The sequence below is a fragment of the Rissa tridactyla genome, chromosome 1 (assembly GCF_028500815.1).
Source record: "Rissa tridactyla isolate bRisTri1 chromosome 1, bRisTri1.patW.cur.20221130, whole genome shotgun sequence".
NCBI lineage: Eukaryota > Metazoa > Chordata > Aves > Charadriiformes > Laridae > Rissa > Rissa tridactyla.
The window spans coordinates 46,667,797-46,685,372 of NC_071466.1; the positions used below are offsets into that span (position 1 = coordinate 46,667,797).

The window sequence follows — 17,576 nt, forward strand, 5'->3', positions numbered from 1 at the left end:
TCACAATATCCAATTCATTGCCTTGTTTAGCAAATTTAACAATCATAAAAGGCCAGAGAAGCGATCCAGAGAAATTATATTCTTAGTTGATAAACTAAAATTATATTTCAGCTATGAAATGCAAGATACTTTTTTTTTCCCATGCCATCATGAAGACAAGCAAAATTCCAAACCAAAGTTTAGTTGCCTGACTATAACCAAATGATCTGTTTCTGGTATTCTGTGTGTTTCCAAAGCACAGGTTTATGAAAGCATTCCTTTAGCTTGAAATATGATGTACTCAACAGCACATTTGTCCTTAAGGCTGTATGATTCTGCCTTTGCTAAAAATCTAGACAATGCTTTTCACCCACAGATCTCAAAGAAGTTTACAAAAGTAGCTACATGGCACTGAGAAGCATTTGTCTTATGTCCCATGATGTCAAAGTTACACGTACAGTCTTGTCTTTAAAAGAATTCTTACGTAGCATACAATAAACACTGAAATACTGCAAATAATAGTTCTGGTCTGAAGTTATTGTTTATCTTATTTTCATCTTTGCAACTGCATGTTTTTAGAAAGGGAGCACATCCATCCAACTAGGAATATATGCACTCAGTATACACTAAAGAGAAAAATACATACTAATGAAAGTACTGAAGTAAAAAATAATAAATCAGTGTTTAATCTGTTAAACAATAGAAAAATTCTTATGAACTAGTGATACTGTCATTGAACTGGAGAGAGTTTGAGAACAAGCTTGCTCTGGCTTTTTCACCCTACGATTTGGAATCTGCTCACAGTACTGCCAGCTTAACCAAAAAGGATTAACTCTCATATCCAACTGAGAACACAGATAATTCTCAGTAATTGGTAAAAAATGAAGATGAATGGGGCTGAGAGATAAGGAGCAATTAGCTCATCAGCAGTTACAGCTGTGCACTCAATCCGGATCCATCTCTTGAGTCTCGGCCCCTTTTAAAGAACCCAAGCAGAATAAGCACAGGACACCCCCTCCCAAAAAATTGCCGTACCTGCCCATCATTCCTCTCTCTTCCATTTTATTTCCGTGCTATACAAAGACACCTGTCATAGCATTCTGTGTAAATTACTACCTCTCCCAGGACCTGTTTCTACAGCCAATCTTCCTTTTACATTTAAAAAAAAAAAAAAAAAAAAGGGAAGGAAAAAAAAATCCCCAAACCCGGAAACCAAATGACTACTGTAGACACTCTTAAGTTCCCTGTCAATCGTTTCATTATAGCAGCATCATCTGTTTGAAAATATAAGCAATTCCCTCATCTAATTATAGGGAGGATTTGAGGTTCATTAACATTGCCAAGGCAGAGAATCAGATGTGCAACTGCAGAGCTGTGCTCAGTGGCCTGCATTCTCTGTTTCCTTTTATTTGCTTTTTCAAGGTCTCCAAGACTTTTTCCTGAAACCATAAAAGTAATTCTTTCCTTCAAAATAGACATGTGTGTTTAGAAAAAGGAAATGACTGCATTTTGTACTGTTCTATTATTGGGCAAGGTCACTGGAGAAAAATAATTTCACCTAAATCATTTTATCTCTGATTCTGGATGAAAAAAAAAAGAATAATAGTATGCAAGCAGCCATTAGTTTTGAACAACAGATCACAGGAAACCTTGCGTTTGTCTCATAATTTTAAATATTGCAAGGTAATGCAGATGAATAGGAAACCTAACATGCCAAGAAAACCTCTTAATTTTCAACACGTTTTGTGGTTGTTTATGGATTAACGTCCCAGCCAAGTGTAAAATGTTGCCTTGTATTTCCTAACTGTGTTTAGAAACTGCAAACACCAAAGTCTTCATGATTGCTTCACTTCCTTAAAGAAATAATAGCATTTTTTTTGTGTATGAATGTAGTTTAAACAATGACATTTTCTTGGGACATCTGTTTTGTGATCACATTTTGAATAGATATGAACTCATTTCCTACTAAGCAAGTAATTTACTATTGTTGATAGTTGTTTACAAGTTTTATGAGTCAGATTTTAGCAAGTGGCAAAGGTCTTTACAAATCCTTTGAGTATTCCCTAAAGTGTATGCATAGTGTTTTCATTATATAAAATGGTCGGGAAGCAAAAGTATAGGGACTGTTCTACACTTCCTACCAAGTTATAGATAGCAAAGCCTAGCTCACATAAATAGCTTTAAACATATTTATTTTCAAAGGCTTCTATCTTCTGCTGCTGCAGGTTAATGAAGTATGATAGCAGGGCTGTAAGTACTTAAGCAGCAAGGAAATAATCGAGCTGCTCTACCTATCTATAACTTTGTAGTATTAGCCAGTAAACATACAACTGATCCTAGTATCATCCTAAAATGTTAATATGACAAAGAGCAGAACCTCTGCAAGGAAATTTAAAGTTTGACCTTGTCACTCTCTTTCTTTTAATTCTGCAATTAAATAAAAAAAAACACATACATACAGCACAATCTTTTTTTGTTTGTTTGTTTGCTGCCATACAGAATTCATTTTTTAAACAAAAACCCAGTAATTTATCTATCCTGCATGTTGTACGTAGAATTGCCACTAAAAAGAACCCAGGACATTTTTCCTTCTTATCTGCAATGTAGCTCATATCAGCCAAGCTGTCACAAGACAGTACTTGATATAAACAAGAGATTGCAAAGACATCTCAGTAATCAATATTAGGATGGCTACAGTATGAAAGCCCCAACCACTGCATATCATTTGTCTCAGCATCTATTTCTATGACCAAATGAAGCATTAATTCAAATCATAAATCTATGGTGATTTAAATCTGGGAATGAGCACCTGCCTGCTTTAATGATTTATTTTGTACATTTCAGTAAGCAGGAGATTTGTCCATATGAACTGACAGGTCACCTTCAGATGCCAGTAGCAGACTGTTTATCACCATGCAGACTAGCATCTCATCTTAGCAAGTAAATATTAAACTAAAAGAATCCAATTGATTGTGGATGGGGGAGAAAGGCGTTGCAGCCATATATTTTACTCAGTGTGCTAATACCTCACTCTGATTCCTCTGTAATTTCTTTTTTTTTTTTCTTTTTTCCCCCTTCTAAATGATAATTCTGGTGGGAGGATACAAGCTCAAGGTTACCATACAAAACTGAGGGATATAAAATAATTACTTATTAGTATCATTGGCTTCCTTTAACTCCCTTCACTCACTAACCTTTTGGCCACTGCTTCAAAGGACCAAGTTAATAAATAAATAGTTAATAAATTTGTGTAACCCTCTGTAATTATACAATGCACATCTACAAAAATGACTTCTATAATTCACATTAAGCATCTGATTAAAACCAAAAAGCAAGACAATTCAGAAGTAAACCTGACAATACAACTCAAGAGCCCAAATTTTAATTGTCTTCTTTTACATAACCATTGGAACAGCCTAAGAACACAGTATTATCAATCCACGTACCTTAATATACCATAATGCCTGTTACATATAGGCTAAGATATAGCAGTTAAGCTTTTAGCCCGCTTGGTTAGTTTGTTTGTTGCTTTTCAGTTTGGTCAGGCACATAACATAATTTAAAATATAAACCAAAATCAAGTTATTTTCTTTCGGTTTATTCCTTCTTCCTGTCAACATTCAGTACATAGTATTTCAAATTCATGCCTAACAAGCTAGAATTTAAAACACTGATGGTATATGGACTTGATAATATTTATTTGAAAAGACATAAATAAACATCTGAAAAAAATGCAGGGGAAAAAAGCACACACCTACTGCAAAGGTGAAATATGAGTTCTTGTCAAGATAATACAATATGCTAATTTTCAAAAATGCAACTAATAAATAGAGACTTAACTCTTCATGAACCTAATAATACTCTGGCATTAGTAGTAGTAGGAATCACTTCTCTGATTCCACAGGCATAACCGACTCTGGACACTAGATAGGGCTCAGTATAAAAGAAACAAATAAATGCAAACTATTTTTGAGAAAACCTCTATAGGGAGCGTATAGCTCAAGACCGGATGCACAAACAAGCACACTGTATTTCCAGAACCATTCCTCACGGAATGGAGTGAACTGGAATGCTACTCACTCTACTCAGAAGAGTCATTTTTTTCTGAACAAAATGAACTCAGTTCTTCATTCAGTTAAATCAGGAAATTAACTGAAGTTAACAAGTAAGTTAAGGGGCTGAGAGGAAATTTTGACAATGACAATAAGTAATCTTGCTCCGCTAACTTTGCCCTACTAAAATAGCTAGAATGTATTTTCTTAAACAAGGAAAATGATTAAGCTGTGTAAGAAGAGCAGATTAGTTATCTAAATTATGCCTCAAACGATGATTTCAAAATAGATTATTTTTTTTCTTTTTTATTCAGAGAAAATTCAGACATTCCCTCCATCCACTCTCCTACAAATACTTCACATGCTTTACATGTCGATTTCCTGTTAACTTTTCCATGACCACGGATGTACAAGTGGTTTGGCTCTAGAACTGCCAAGCAGAATAACAGTTCCATAATCGAACATTTCAACATTTTGTTCCACATATTGCATGCATCTAGGTCTGAAATTCAAATCTAAACTGGCTTCTAGGTCTAATAAAGACTCTCTATCCTCCCAGTTGGTATTTACACTTTTCACTCTTTCTCATTACTTTACTTTCCTTCCAGTCTGCTAGGGGCCACCTGGTCCTTCCACTTCATTTGTACCTATCTCCTGCTCCCAGATTGCAAATACACCTGCTCTCTACCCCTCTTGTCTTCTCTCCAAGAGGACAATCTTTCCACTAACATTCTAGTGACTGCGCGTGTTGGTATCTGAGTACTAACACAACTAATTTAAGACTATTTTCTTCACCATCGCAGATGCATTTCTCTAAGCCTTTCCTTAAAAGGAAAAGAAAAAAATCTGGTTGTCTCCTTATGCAGCGATGCATACATATTGTTGTTATTTAAAATAGCCTGTACCTAGGCGAACCAGTTCTTTGAACTGCAATTCACATTATTTCTAAATAATAGCCTACCAATGCTTACCGAACTGTACAGAAACGCTGTTCACAAACACATATTTATTTATGTAAAGGCTAGTACATAACTCTCTAAGACTCATTTCAGATTTATTTAGGAGATGAAAAACTAAAAAATACACAAAACTAAACAAAAGAGGCAAAATAAAAACAAAAAAAACCCCTATCTTAAGTCATTTTTTTCCAATATACACCAATCTTGCCTGCAGTCTTCTGAACGTACCTCTTTGTCATTGAATTTCTGTTGCTGAGTTAATACTGTCTCAACATGATAAAAGGAGCCAATACAATGAAATGGCATAACAAAACATTTTACAGCAGACACACACAGATGATTAAAGATTTAATCAACAACAACAAAAAGTTACTCTAGCTTTGAAGTATGCTTTAGCAAAACAAATCGTCCAAACAAATGAATAAAGTATACGGAAACAATTCTTTTTTGAGAAAGAACAAGAGTTGCTGATGGGTGCTTAAGAAATGGAAAAAACTGTTAACTACATTTTAGGAATGTGTTTATTAAAATAAAATATGATAGGAACTGCAGAGCATGGCAATAATTTATTGTGTATGTATGTTTTCCTTTTGTCACAGGGCACATGAAAGTATGAAATATTTTGCTTTCAAGCTTGTGTTCTGAATTACCTAAAGTCGATACCCAGCACACTGAGCAGGAGACATTGTTAAATTTCGCTTTGACACCATCATCTGTCACCCCACCTGTACTTTGAAAAATGAACTCTAAGCAATCAAACCACTTTCTTTCATGGAAAATATTAACTCAAGTCTGCAAAAGTAACCTGCAAAGGAAAGAATGTTTTTGTAATAGTAACAATGCTGAACGCTGGTGTAAAGGTCAGATATAAAACTAAAACTAAAAAGAGTAAGAAAAGGAAAACAAATATGCAACTTTTCACACCAAATCAAGGACTTCAGGAGGAAGTCCAGAAGGATCGCCATTTTAATAAAATACCAGAGCATTGTGGACATATAATAATGCCGTGTCTGAGACTTACCGACGCTTGAGTTCAGATCTCCATTTTCAGAGTCTGCTCCATGCTGGTTATTATTTGCATGATAGTTGGACATAGCTTCCAATTTAATTTTTTTCACTTTCATTGCTTCTGCTATGGCGGCGTTGGTGGCAGCTGCTGCCGCTGCAGCTGCTGCTGTCAGGCCTGCAAATAAGTATGAACAAAATTTAATATACATTATTCTATGATTCTTCATTATCGTAGGGACTAAGACTGATACTCTTCCTCTATGCTTGCTATATAATGAACGTTGAACGTTGCAGAGTACTGTTCTTCATCTGATTTGAAGTTTTTTAACTTTTTCAAGTAAAATGCTTTGCATCCTATTTAGATAGTTATTTCTCTATGTTCACCTAAATCTGAACTTGGTATCCAGTAACTGCAGCCATAACACCACCCTAACTAACTGGAGATACAAATACATGCTTTCAGAAATCTCATCTAGCTTCAAAATAGTGTCTTAAGTGTCTGGTTATGAAGAGGTGAACATGTACAAAACTGGACTTAGAAAAAACCTCAACCTTTAGATCTAAAATGTTTGCCATGCTAAAGAAAACAGAAAAAAACAGGTCTGTAACTTCTATTTAAGAGTAACAGATGAAAGAACCCAGATATTTATTTCTCATTTCACACATAACAGCAAGGAGGTGTAGGCACTCTAGGAAGCGTTTTTAGAAGAAAGGTTAGAAATGCTGAACATTGGTAAAATGCTTATTCTGCTTTCCCCAAAAGTTCAAGGCATGAAGGCATTTATCAGTGAGGAAAGGAATTATTAAACCCATTTAATCCCAATCCCAAAGCAAACTTCAGGCAATCCAAGTGCTCTTCCTACCAAACCGAATTTCTGCCATCCAGCCATTTACAAGAATGTCTTACAAAAAAAAGAAAAGTCCTCTTTGCTGAAAGCAATTAGAGAAATGGCCCAGCAATGCCTTCAAAACTCAAAATTACATACAGTCGTTACTCAGTGTCATAAATTTTTGAGGCAGGATAATTTTTCTGCCATCGCTGAACAGTGCTGCTACCCACTCAGATCCCTTTGCCCCAGCCTGGGTGGTAGCAGAGAGAAGTCTGTGTCAAACCTCGCAAGAGCTGCCTACCCCACACGGCTGATCCAGGGGGCAGAGATGGAACTAATGAGAATTAACTGCAAGAAAACACAGATAAACCATTAAACCAGGCAAGTTTTACCCAGCGATGCAATCCCAGCCCTCAGCCTGTGATGCCACGCATGGAGAACAGGCCCTCAGTCCTTTTGAATCGAGATGCTTGCCCTGGTGGTGGAGAAGGCTTGAAAAAACTCAGTGTAATTAGTTTAAAGGTGCCTGCTTGTCTGATTTTCAGCTGCTCTGAGAGGTGTGAAGTGTCTTATGGATCTCAAGAGGAATTAACTGCACAACTTACTGTTCTAGTGGGCCCAGGCTGCTGCCCAGCATGGGAAGAGTGCAATTTAGCAGGAAGGACCAAATAAGCAAATAATCCCAGGCTGCTGAGGTAAATATTGCTACCACCATTGCTTCCAAGAGCCTCTGGTTGTCTCCTCTGCCTTGTTAAATGGAAAATGAGTTCACTCTTGCCATGTTTTCGGCTAGCGATAGGGAGAGACAAGAGGCAAAATCCAGAGGGGAGAAGGCAGAAGGTGAACGGACACCAGGAATCTCTGCCATCCCAGGGAAAACGAAGAGGTGGCATATGAGGTGCCTTTGAAGATATATATATATTGTGGCTTGATTCAAGGTTGTTTTCCTTTCTTTGCATGACCGCATAAAGATTAGCAAACAGTTCCAGCCTCCCGACCCTCCTCACAGACTGACTTCTAACACCTCCGAGTGCAATGAGAATTACCAAGTATGTGATAATTACATTCTGCATAGGCACATCAATATTATTTAGAAAACTGCTATTTCAGGTAGAAGAAGAGGTACCAAAAGCCAAAAAAATCATATCAGAAGGTGGATAAATACAAGGGTTTAATTTTATTTTAGCTTCTTCTACTATTACAAATTGTGCATGTTTTGATCTTACGAAGGTATTGACAATAACATGGATTGCTTCCAATGATATTTTTACCTTAGAGGAAGGATATGAAGTTATACATTATACAAATTTGGTTACAGTCTCTAAATTAGGCCACAGAAAAGGGGATGGTGCACCTCTGAACTTCGGTTTGCATCCTGTGCACATTAAACAATACAATAACCTATACTTCCTTTTTTTATATACATTGCTGACAAGCTAAAACTAGCATCTTTAAAGAACAATCCTTTGGAGGGATATTCAAATACGATACAACTAATGAATACAACAGCAGGCCTCAAACTTTTGGCTGCGACTGCACTTCCAGACCAGCAGTTTTTAAGAGCTTCCAAAAATACCATATTAAACAGACACTGGACATTGGGCTTGTGAACCCACCTGTAAATACTGTGTCTCACTGGGGTAATGACCCGGTCACAGCCAGCTAAAATACAAACTCTCTTTTGTTACAAAATTTGCGACCAAGTGTACTTCAGTGCTTCTCTCCAAAGTAGGCCGCACTGCTTCTCTCTAGAGGAAGCCATAACCTTTGGACAGGGACTGGGAAACTAAAATACAGATTGCTTAGTTCTGTAGTACGATTTTCGCAAGATAATGCTTGTGATAATAAACCAGAATTTAAAAAAGCAGAAATTAAATTTCTAGTTTCATTCCTTTTGTCATACAACCGCGTAAGTGACTGAAATGATTACTTTGCTATACAGCAATTAATTTAAACTGTACAAATCTGAAATGCATGTCTCGTATAAGCACCGGTGTAAGTAGGGGGGAAATGTAAGTAAGGAATAAACCTCAGAAATATCGCTTAATAATGCCGTTCCTCACAGCAGTTCCTGACTGCAGCACAGTTTATGCTTTACTGTTACTTTTTCTATCCCTTAACTACCACAATATAGCCAAGCAAGTGGTAAGGAAGGTGCTGAGCCCCTTGCATTACTCAGGTACAGGTATATACTTGGGTAAATACTTGAGATTTTTTTTTTTAATTGGTTGTTTGAGAAAGCCTTTTGACCTAAACATTATTTAATATCACTTTACTCTTACAACAAGTAGCCACGGAATTTCTGAGATGCACACTTTTCTACACTACAGAAATTTTATCTTGAAGTATGGAATAACCAGAAGTCACCTATAAAGGCAACTGAAATGAAAGAAATAAGGAACACATCCAACAGCCATTTAGATATTTTTTATTCTTTACAAATATTTATTTGAACAGATAAAAAGTATCCAGGCCAAAATATTCAATGGATTAAAGTCAATGGTAGTTGTCATTAATATTCTGAAATTGATAAGTTGTTTATGTCTGGCATTCTTCCTGCTGATTATGCAGTGAGACAGGCAGCTTTATAAATATCTCATCACTCCATCGTCACACAAATTTCATCGACAGTGCTCATGCACAGCTATTAGCAATATGAATCTAACCATTACAAGAGGAAAGAAAATCGAACATGTGGCATTAATACGCAGTCCTGGTTCCTAACCATCTGATAGGCAGATGGTGTAAAGCGGATTCTCCAGCTGAAATGAAGGGGCACATCATTTAAAACCTTGTTTGCATTCTAACTGATATCAGTGCCATATTGATATACATGATACATCATGGCAGTATTTGAACAATCTAGTTTGTTTCAGTCATAAATGTTTACAGCCTTGTTTTTTATCTTTAGAAGCATGTTCTGAAGAGCGTATTTTTAATTTATGAAACCTATTGTTTACTTCTGTTGAACCAGAAGATTAGCGAAGAGCAGGAATATTAAATTACCACAACCGCAGCAGTATAACTAAGATGGATGAATAAAGTATGGTTTTTCAATAAAAGATGTTAGTAAAGGAATTAAAAAAATTAGCCTAGACATTTTATGCATTAAATACATTTATTCATTTAAACCTTACAGCTTTTTTCCCATGTGACATACTTAGAACTTTAATGCTTTATAAAGCTATTCATTTAAATCTCTTACTGCGTGCAATTAATCTTGTCCAACAATTTAATTCAAAAAGCAAAACATCTGAAAGTAAAGTTCAATTCAGCCATCACGCTTCTGAAGTAATCTCCGTATTGCTGACAGTTGCTATAGACTCATCAGCAAAAGTCTGTTCAAGGTGTCTTGTAGGAGCCGTATGAATTTGAATTACAGCTCAATTGAAAGCTCTCCAAGCCTTAGTAGGAACTCAGGAACAAGAAGCAGAACACCAAAAGAAAGCGTGAATGATCCTTCCCTACAAAGACCTTCTCTCTTCTGTCACTAGATTACTTTGGCCTGTTGGGTGTGTTTGTAGCTGTTAATTATGTTAATAAAGTTGCAGCCTGCTGCCTCTGCCAAATATAATCATAAGCTTTCTCCTGCCAAGTTCTAGTCTAATTTACACCCGTGCAACTCTACTGAAGTCAGAATTTCGTGGGTGAGAATGAGACCAGAAGTATGCCCAGTATGTGTGGTCTCTAATGCTGAAAAATGAGTGAATGAAATGGAAAAACAATGACAAAAACCATAGCATCTTCAGAAAACAATTCTGTTTTAAAAGCAAAGCACCCGAGAGAGCTGTCATATATCATGACAGATTTTCAAAATGTGTACGAATTACTGGTGGGCACTAAATCACATCCAGGGTTTCTGCCTTCCAACAAATACTATTCCCTGCCTTAAGAGAGAGCTCTTAAAACTTTCAGTTTTGATGGCACGAGCAGCTTACAACACATTTGTGTTGTATTTGTGAAGGAAAATAGGATGTGTCCTATTTATGAAGGAAAAAAGAACAGGACGAATGAGCGTAACTTTTTCAGCCTCAAATGTGTCTCAAAATACACATTTTTGAATTGTATGCCTAAGCTTGGTCCTGGGACAACTTACGAAATTACTGATCTTAATTCACTTTTAACTTCCTTCACATAACTATGGCTAATAGTAATTATAAATCCTAATAGTTATTCAAATAAATAATTAATAACTTCCTTAATATAACTATTACCTTCCTTTATATATACCGTATATATACCATATATATACATATTTATGAGTACATAAAAAATCCAGTAATATATATACTGTGTTTTCACAGCCTCTTTCTTTAGGACTCTGAGAACATTTTCAAGATACCTTACCTTTCCCATCACAGAACAGGCAAAAAACCAAAATACAGCTGTCAGTAGCGCGTTACATTTAATTTCATTTATTTGCTGGAAAGTTCATTCTGCAGAAATGCTTTATTCATTGCGTGGGAGGAGGTCCAAATCTCATCTAAATTCTGAAAGAACTCCTTTCATTATTTCAAATTAATGCTTAATCCTTTTTCCTATAGCTTATTTCAGTAGTACTGACTTGAAAATAATTCATGTCTTCTCTTGACTTAACTCCAGATTTTACATTGAGGCTCTTACTTGGGCAAAATTCTTACTAAAATCTGAAAAACTCCGCCTGAGAAAGAGGCAGGGTTACCTCCTAGGACTTGACCCCGATCACTGTAGATTATTGCACTGGTTTCACGGGTTTCAGGAGTTCAGGTACAAGTTTTTGGTAGCTTATTACGCTGCTGCCCAGTTATTTCAAGTGAAATAGGATCCTAACGTTAGTCTCTGATCTAATGGGTGTTTTATATAGTGTGATACATAAAACAAGAAGGGGAAAGCAATCTGCAGGAGGACAGAGGTCTGATTACATAGACTGGATTGCAGAAAGGGGAACTTCAGACTACACCATAATGTTCTGCTAAAATGTACTGAGTTTCATTAGTAGCATTCTTCATGTATAATGTAGGCCTGGAATCTCACAGTTGTCCAAAAGCCTTATTTCTATTAAGCTGCCTGGATTGATCCAGTATTGGTAAATTTAATTACCTGTTATTTTGGGATAAACAAGAAATATTTGTCTGGCCCTTCTAGCTCTATTTTCCTGTTCAACTTGGTGTGTGGTTCAGCAGAAACTGCTCATCCTGATCTATTTTTAACATCTTTAAAAGGGCTATTATTAAAGGAATCATAATAAATACATACATAAATAAATAAAATATTGTTAAAGAAGGAATACTTAGAAAAGTTCCGCTGTGTGATCTGGTTTAGACTGGTGCAACTAAAATGAAACTGCCAGTCTTGCACTGGGAGGAAACTAGTGTATGTGAGGCTCAAACCATCTGTTGTTCATCAGACTAATCAGACCTTTTTCCTGTAACTACTCCTAAATTGCAATATGAATTTTGAGGTCTGGGTATTGCATTTAAAATCAACAAGCAAAAGAGATAAATTTCCACAGCAATCTTCAAATCTAAAAATCTTTTTACTTACAACGTGTCTCTGCAATTAATAACACAGTTGCAGAAATAAAACATTCACCTAGAAAGTAGTGTCCTCTTGATTTGTTTTGTTAAAAGTAACTAGAAGTTAATATTAAGACTGTATTTTTTGAATGAGAAGTGCTAGCAGGTTCAATGATGCAAAAAAATGCCTAAAGGTACTTATTTTATCACTAATATTTGCCATTTATAGAACTGGTGGACTTGCATTCCATGAAGTTACTCTTTATCATGGATTTATTCCTTTATACTGAAGAGTAAAAAGTGAAATCATAAAGTGTGTTTCAAATCCCACAAAAAATGACTAACTGTTATAGCTTAACGGGGTTTTGTAATTTGTGAATTTATTATTGACTTGCTGCAATTGTGACAGAATTAAACAATGTGTACTGCATAACTGCCTGGCTATTTTGTACGTTTCAGCAACAGTTTAAAATCCTACCAGAATGCACAATACAATTAAGAGAGAACATTCTTTCTTAAACAACAGTCATCGTTTCAAAAGCAATAGATTCTCAGTTCTCATTCAGTCTGTTGCATTATTCATTTCATGTGCAACCTCATGCTGGACCATAAATTGTTACTTTATCTAATCAAAGGCGACTTAACTCCACAGAAGGTCAAAGGTTTAATTTTGTGAAGTATTATCTTACGCTATGAGTTTAACGGAAAAATAGAAGAAGAAAAACAGCCAAGAAACTGGTAATAAATGAACCTTTATTGCCTCAGGCATTGGCCTAGTTAATAAACTTTCATTGAAGGTTTCTTTCAACTGTTATGGACAATGAGGTAAAAAAAATCTTAAATTACAGCCATGTGTGACTTTTAAAGCGGGCATTCTTTTTTATCTCAACCTCCCCAGCTTAGGAAAAAGACAAAGAGATTGTCTTCAATTTCTTAACCAAAAATGTATGCTTCTAAACAGATGAAAAAGTGCAGATCAAGCCTTTTTAAAAGCAGAGGTCAGCTTTGAACAATATAAAAAATACTTTTCCTGAAGTGTCAAATCTTGATCCACATTATTTTTAACCGAATAGCATGCAATTCCAAAAAAAAAAAAAAAAAAAATGGGAAGGGAAAATATATATACTAACAATATATTATGCTAACAATGATGCTTGGTTCCTAACAGACTTTCTGTTTTACATTTGCATTGCTAGAGTGCAATAATGGCTCTTGTTTAATAGAATGACTTATTATGGGAACAACTTCCCTGCACTTTTTGCAAACAGAAGTTCCTTTCTTCTTTTTGTGTGTATTATCTCATGTTCTCACAACACTATTCTCGCTGTTATGAGAAATTAAAAGTTTTCACGTAATGACAGTTACTGGTCGTTATTGGTGTTCCATGAATTTTCTTGATTTAACATTCTTAGATTTGACTAACTACAACGTCTTTTATTGACATATTCTTTGTGTCCAGTTTAGAGAAGTGTATTTCAGTTTAAGGTATACAGTCAAAAACAGTAAGAAAATCCGTAGTACTTAATACAACCTTAGCCTTTAACTTTAGTCTAATTTATAACTAGACGGACACAACTAATTAATTGTAACACTGCTACGATTCAAAAATACTGAAAGGAGGTGTTCATGCCTGTAACAGCAGTAATGTAGCTAAATACTTATAATCTTTCAACCAGCAGGAGTTTTTGTAGGTGTTTTTATAAACCTAATCCACAGCTTGACACAGATCCTGGGGTAATGGCACACAGTTCTTTGATTAAACTAATATCTAAACAGGATTGAGGCAGCCTCATGGCCCCATGGAAGTACATCTCCCTACAACTTCCGAGCTCAGCCTTGCAAACAGAATTGCTGAATTCTTGCCGATAGACCCATTCTAGTCCAAGCACCTAATCATCTGTGTGAAATTTAACTTATTCATGTGTATAAGTATTTGTGGCATCAGAACAAGTTCAGAATAAAATGAGATTTCAGCTGTGGACCACAGCAGTGCAGGTTTAGCTTTTGTAGCCTTCTGGTGGGATGGATGTGCCTGCAGAGGGACCTCTTCTCTGCACTGGGTCCACACGCTGAAGAAACAGCCCACCGATATTTACTCAATGTGGTATCAAAGCCTTTGTGGCCTTTATGGCTTTGGTCCCAAAGCAACACTTTTCTTCAAAGAAAGCAAGATTAGATTCTCAGACTTATTTCAGGTTTCTACCTTCCTCAAGAAACGAAAACTGCATTATTTCTACTTGTGAAAAGAGAAGGCACGGAATGCAGGGCCTTAGCTGCAAACAACTGCCTTCCATCCTAGCTCCTAACCAGTGTATCTTCAGTAGACCCTTAAAATACAAACTACTATTTCAAGATATTTTAAAGAAGGTTTTCATTGGTTTATTTATTAACAGCATAAGCATATGCTACATGTATAAATAAAAATTAAAATATCTTTAAAGAACAATTTTGACTCTGTTTTGTCATATTTAGTTTTAAAGTAGATATTGTTTCCCACACCCCAAAAAAGAAAACAGAAACCTTTATATTACAACATATACTGACAAATTCTGTAATACTCTTCTGATTGCCTCTCTGCCTTTGCAGTGCACAAAGCAGGTTGCACCAAGCATTATATTGACAGAAGTCAATATAACGCTGAAAAAAAATCCCAGAAGTCCACCAGTTATTTCAAGGCATATACACCATTGTTTTAACACAGAAAGTTGGGTAAGAGAATTTTCATGTTTCAAAACGTAAAGAATCCACCTGTAAGGGTCAGGAGAGTCCTCTCTCCTCCACCATCCCCCTATTCACTTGAAGTGTTGTGACTTCAAGAGCTGCACAGTGGCTTTGGGGCTCTTTTTTTCTTCTTTTTTTTTTCCCCCCTCCTTTTCTTTTTTAAGTTTTGTCAGATCCATTATGCATTACGCTGCGCCACAGGCAAGGCATGGGGCTAAATGTACTATCACAGCACAGTGATAGCAGAGTATTGTACTGCGATGCAGGACTGTGATACTGTACAAAGTAGCTGTGATAATGACTTACGGGGAGCACCGTGTAGTCCTGCTTTCACATCAAAAGGCAGTCAGTCCTTACAGACAGTCTTCTCTCACCTAAATGCTCTACCTGTACCTGTTGCACTGGGTAACAGGACACTAAATTCCACGGGCAACACCCTGAGTGCTGACCAAAGCACCAGACAAACCACGCTCTGGTGGCTTCTTACGTTTGAAGGCACCCGTATCTCTTCGCAACACAAACAGCGGCACAACAGTGGGATGATGTGAGTAATAAAAATAATCGACAAAACCATAATTAGTATCTAGATAATAACTCACTTTTTTTATCCCCACTACAAGTAATCTAACTTCAACCAACTGCAAGATGCAATCTCAGTACTTAGCAATGTGAGTATCAACATTGGAGATGAAGCACATGGAGACCATGTCTTTAATTTTTCGCATAAAAATATGCATAGCCTGTTTCTGATAAGAAGTACATATGCATATGAAGACATCACTACTCTGTAACTTCTACACTAAAATTTTCCATATGAATAATTTGGAAAACGGAACAGGAGCATTGGTATTACTTTATACTAGAAATCAGAACAACATGCACATTCTAATGATTTGATACTAATGTTGATTTCAAATCACTTTGGAAGTCATACAGGTAGCTAATAAGATTTCAAATCTAAAATGTTGATTGTAATTTACAGCATTTGGTGCTACACAACCCAACAAGCTTGGTGGCCACTTTCTAAAGTGAAGTGAAGAACACGTCAGCTCTGAAACGTACCTCATGGACTGCTAAGGTACAGAACTTCAAGCTTTTTTGGCATGCATAAGTTTCGGAGGAAACAAGGGGAAATGACAGGGTTTGTTGCAATTCCTTACACTGAATTGTTGAGTATCTTCAAAAATGAATTCTTAATCAGTAGTTAAGATGTGTTAAAACACAGGCTCAGTTTTGGAAACACAGGAATTACTTTTTAAAAGGATGCAGTCCTATTGTTGATTTCAATTTTGTGAGCCCATAAAATTAAGATTTTTTTTTCTGACAGTGGTACAAGGTTTATCTGACATTTCTAGCATTCTCTTTGTTTGTTCTGCTCTTCAATTGGATGTATTAGTCCCATGCTATAATTCTTCGCCAAGCTTGAAAAAGAGCAGTTCCTCCATCTATCAAAACAGATTTTCAAAGGCAATAACAGGCCACAAGAGAACTGCATTTTATCTAAGCTGCATGCTAACCAACGGCTGGTATACAGTGAGGCTTCACATAATAAAGGCAGATGAATCAACATGATTCTGTCCTTCCAGCAACAATATTTAATAAAGATGCCATATCATCTACGGAGACATTCATATATGCACAATGTAGTATCATGATCAAATCTGAAGAGTATACATGCGCTTGTATTTACATTTTTCTCTCTTTGCTGTTGACACCCTGCCCTTCTCAACTACAGAAAACACATTTCAAAAGCGGCACTATAGCGTTGTTTCAACTGACCACGTTTTGGAAGAAAAATATTTACAACTAGGTTTTTTTCCATTTTCACATTTGTTGTAAGAAAGCTTACATTGCAGGAAAACTTTAGTGAAATTTAGTGGAATATTCTATTTTCATTGGAAGCTGCTACCGTTCAAGCATAAGTGATTGATATTCCTCATATGAAAGAGTATGAAATACGAAATGAGTTATAAAATGGCTTCAGTGCATGGAAAAAAGATTGCCTCCTACAAAGTTAATGATATACAGGAATTTTGGATGGATTCACACTTCCAATTTCCTAAATGAACACTTTGACATTTCTACACCAAACCAACAGAACACCAGAAAACCAACCACATCCTGGGCTACATCAAAAGAAGTGTGGCCAGCAGGTCGAGGGAGGTGATTCTGCCCCTCTGCTCTGCTCTGGTGAGCCCACCTGGAGTACTGTGTCCAGCTCTGGAGTCCTCAGCACAGGAAAGACATGGACCTGTTGGAGCGGGTCCAGAGGAGGGCCACAAAAATGATCAGAGGGCTGGAGGACCTCTCCTATGAGGACAGGCTGAGAGAGTTGGGGTTGTTCAGAGAAGGAGAAGAGAGAAGGCTTCAGGGAGACTTTATTGCAGGCTTTCAATACTTAAACAGGGCTTATAAGAAAGACGGAGAGAGACATCTTACCAAGGCCTGTAGTGACAGGACGAAGGTCAATGGCTTTCAAGCGAAAGAACGTAGATTTACATTGGATATAAGGAAGAAATTTTTTACGATGAG

At 36.4% G+C, this 17,576-nt stretch overlaps 1 protein-coding gene across 6 annotated transcripts in view; it reads right to left on the reverse strand.

The window, feature by feature from the left end:
- Positions 1 to 17,576, reverse strand: part of DACH1 (dachshund family transcription factor 1) — a 367,284-nt gene that overhangs the window by 168,287 nt on the left and 181,421 nt on the right. For all 6 annotated transcript variants that reach the window (XM_054220220.1, XM_054220230.1, XM_054220239.1 and 3 more), the window contains exon 3: positions 6,012 to 6,173. In XM_054220220.1, the coding sequence (XP_054076195.1) occupies positions 6,012 to 6,173 (162 nt within the window). The remainder of the gene's footprint in view (positions 1 to 6,011; positions 6,174 to 17,576) is intronic.